The 3,157-nt window shown below is 43.5% G+C and overlaps 1 protein-coding gene across 1 annotated transcript; it reads left to right on the forward strand.

Moving 5' to 3' along the window:
- The first annotated feature begins 1,279 nt into the window (after window positions 1-1,279).
- On the forward strand, window positions 1,280-1,929 carry LOC129723635 (cytochrome c oxidase subunit 5A, mitochondrial-like). The gene has a single exon (XM_055677976.1). The coding sequence runs from the start codon at window positions 1,402-1,404 to the stop codon at window positions 1,876-1,878; it is 477 nt and encodes a 158-aa protein (XP_055533951.1). The 5' UTR covers window positions 1,280-1,401; the 3' UTR covers window positions 1,879-1,929.
- Window positions 1,930-3,157: the final 1,228 nt, after the last annotated feature.

A 3,157-nucleotide genomic window follows, 5' to 3' on the forward strand; every position in this document is an offset into this window, starting at 1 on the left:
GAGATGAATGGGAAATTTAATGCTCCACTGGATTGATAGATTTTGTGGCTTTGGTAGAATTGCGTGTTCATGTGAGAAAGGGTTGAGGTTCGGGGATTTAAAACAAATTAAGCTGATTGGTTTGGATTTTGATCCCTCCACGTTGTTTCCACGTTGGTTAACCTACAAATCTGTTTACTGAAACAGCCTCCAGGAAATACTATAACGACCAGCACAACTGGCGATATGTTTTCAATTTTATCAGCCTTAAAAAAGACAACTCATTTAAATTCACTGCCAGCGCTGTTAAAGTGCTATCCCTATTCGCAAATCTTTCTCCGAGTTGTTGCACTTTCTTATCGTCCTCCCGAAATAATGCTTCGCCAATCTGTTGCTGGTCCATTTGTCGTCCGGTCCGGACACCCGAGCATTACAATGCAAAACTCTCATAAAGAATCTTAAAACTTCCACAGAAAATCGTCTCGCCTGTCCTCCCGGGTATACCTACAAGCCGGAACACTGCGCCGAACTTGGCCTACAGCCAGTGTGAAACCCTGACCACAACGTTCGCTATAAAACTGAAAGTGGGCAAACATTTCCCGTTGCTCGTTTGCAGTCGACAGTACAATGTCTATATCTATTCTGTGCAGCGGCAGAATGTTTTGTACCGCCAGGCAACGACCGCGGGGCAATAAGCGGGGCGGACGTTATTCGCTTCGACGACGGGATCAGGACTTGCGGTCTTCGGCGGGATACAGCCTCTTACCCGCGGCACAGCAGGCCACAAGTAGTGTCTTTGGGATGGTATGACATTTGCCAACAGTTGTCTCGACAATTCACTTTCCGGTCTGGATAGTAAGGTTCCGGTCCTGGTGGGTGTTGTCGAGTCTTTCTTTTTTCTATCTCTCGTAAAAGTTTTAGCTCGAATTAAATCGTTAACTTACGTTTGTTTGCTTTTTCTTTTTTTCTTAGTTGTTGCGGTTGATATCACTAGCCCTAACTTTGCGTTTGGTTTGTAAAAACAATTAAAGCAGCCGCGTTTGAAACGATTAGCTTAATGGTTAATCAAAATAAAGAAGCGTTATACTTTATAAAAATTATATTATTCCTACAAATATTCATGAAAGGAGATCCTCTTGTGAGGGTATTCTTTTCTCATAAATCATAAATCAATATTCAATCATTATTGGACACTCGGCGCAGGAAATAGTCTCGAATTTAGATTTATGTCTGTCAGCACAACAACGGACTTTCAGGCTCCAGGAGTTACACAAGAGTTTGCGAATATGATTTGAAAAACATAGTAGGCTGCTCGTGCTCTGGCAAGAGTTTCTCGATCACAGCAATCGTTAACATTAATCTTAGTTTTTCAGTACAACTGTTTTTTGTCAGTGTGTCGTGAAGAAAACGAAACCGAAAAGCATGTTCCCGTCAGTGTCGCGTTACTTGCAGCGTGCCGCCAAAGGATTTATTGGACCCCGCGCAGGCCCTCAGATATCTGCAGTATTCGGTAGCTATCACAAGCGCCTATGCCACTGCGGATGTGAAAGTGATGCCGAATTCGACGCTCGCTACGAGGCGTATTTCAACCGGCCGGACATTGACCAATGGGAAGCTCGGAAAGCGATGAACGATCTTTTCGGAATGGATCTGGTACCGGAGCCGAAGATCATTGTGGCGGCGCTGAAGGCCTGCCGGCGACTGAACGACTATGCGCTTGCAATTAGGTTCCTGGAGGCGGTCAAGGATCGTTGCGGTGACAAGCAGAAGGAAATCTATCCCTATGTGCTGCAAGAGATAGCACCGACACTGTGCGATTTGGGTATCGAAACACCCGAGGAGTTGGGCTACGATACACCGGAACTAGCTCTTAAAACTATATACGATTTAGAGAAATAAATTGGATATTCTATGAAATAGATTTAAATATATATGAAAATCAAAATCAAACCTTCTGTTTGAGTTTAATGAAATCCTTTCCAAACTCTATATAACAGCAAATGTTGGCAAGATTTATCACTAAACACTGCTGGCAATAATTGTTAATCACGCCAAATTGAATAAGCATTGAGTGGTGCAAAACTTTTACTATCATCCTATATTGAGTTCCCCATGCCGGATGGATGAATGCACTTTTTCCGCAGACAGACGGAGGCTCCTCCTCCGCCAGGCACGATGCTTAAATGTGCTCATTCAGTCAGTGAAGGAGATTCAGTTCAGTTAACCGGCACCAGCAGCAGCAGGAAATATCAACTTTTTCAATTATAAACTTTCCTCTGCGGCTGGCTTCCGGTTGATTTCGTCGGTGGACATTACTTGCTCTATTGACGTCTATTTATATACAGAGGGATGTCTTTTAGGGGGGACTCCCAGTCAAACGTGGCAGCCAGCCAGCCACGGGTTTCCTCCCTTCTCTCCAATGGTCCATGAAATGAGCAACGATTCTTCACTGCACGGGAGACGACTTGCTTTCTTAACGATTCTAGAATGACCATGTCAAACTGAGTTTTCACAAATCTGCAATTTTTATGGTCTTTCAATTTCACGTTAAGAAATATAGTGTACAATTATTATTTCATGTTTTAGTTAAATTGATTTTTGGAAAAATGCAGGTTACACTACGTCCCCCCTCGAGAAAGTGGAACCTCAAAGTGATGACGATGTCGCTGCCGGTTGGCGGCCGGTACGGAAAAGTTGATCATATATAGGAATTGGATCGGAAGGAACGCGCAGCCGGCAAGGCAACTGCGAGCCCGGTTTCCTATGCCCGGCAAGGAGAATCGACAAAAGACGACAGGAAGCGGACAGATGGACGATGCGCAATCGATGGCACCTGCGGTAAAGTTTTTCTATTTCAATATTAATCAAGACGAAAGCTTTTCATTACTCCTACTCCGACTGCACGTTCCGGCGGTGCGGCGTGAAAACAAAGCTTGATGTCTAGATGAATCAATGTAGGTGCAACCGGGAAGAACAATCGTAGATTAGATGATTGCTCGTGTTGGTCGTGAAGTTTATATGCTAGAAACGAAATTCTCCTGTAATTGTAAGGCAGGTTCTAATATATCAAAAACTGTGTCAATAGTATTTTTTTATGATAGATTAAAAACAATTCTACTGTCATTGAAGTAAAATTGACCCGTTTCAATGCTGTTGGCATTCTGCTAGCAAACATCGT

Source organism: Wyeomyia smithii, chromosome 2, assembly GCF_029784165.1.
Source record: "Wyeomyia smithii strain HCP4-BCI-WySm-NY-G18 chromosome 2, ASM2978416v1, whole genome shotgun sequence".
NCBI lineage: Eukaryota > Metazoa > Arthropoda > Insecta > Diptera > Culicidae > Wyeomyia > Wyeomyia smithii.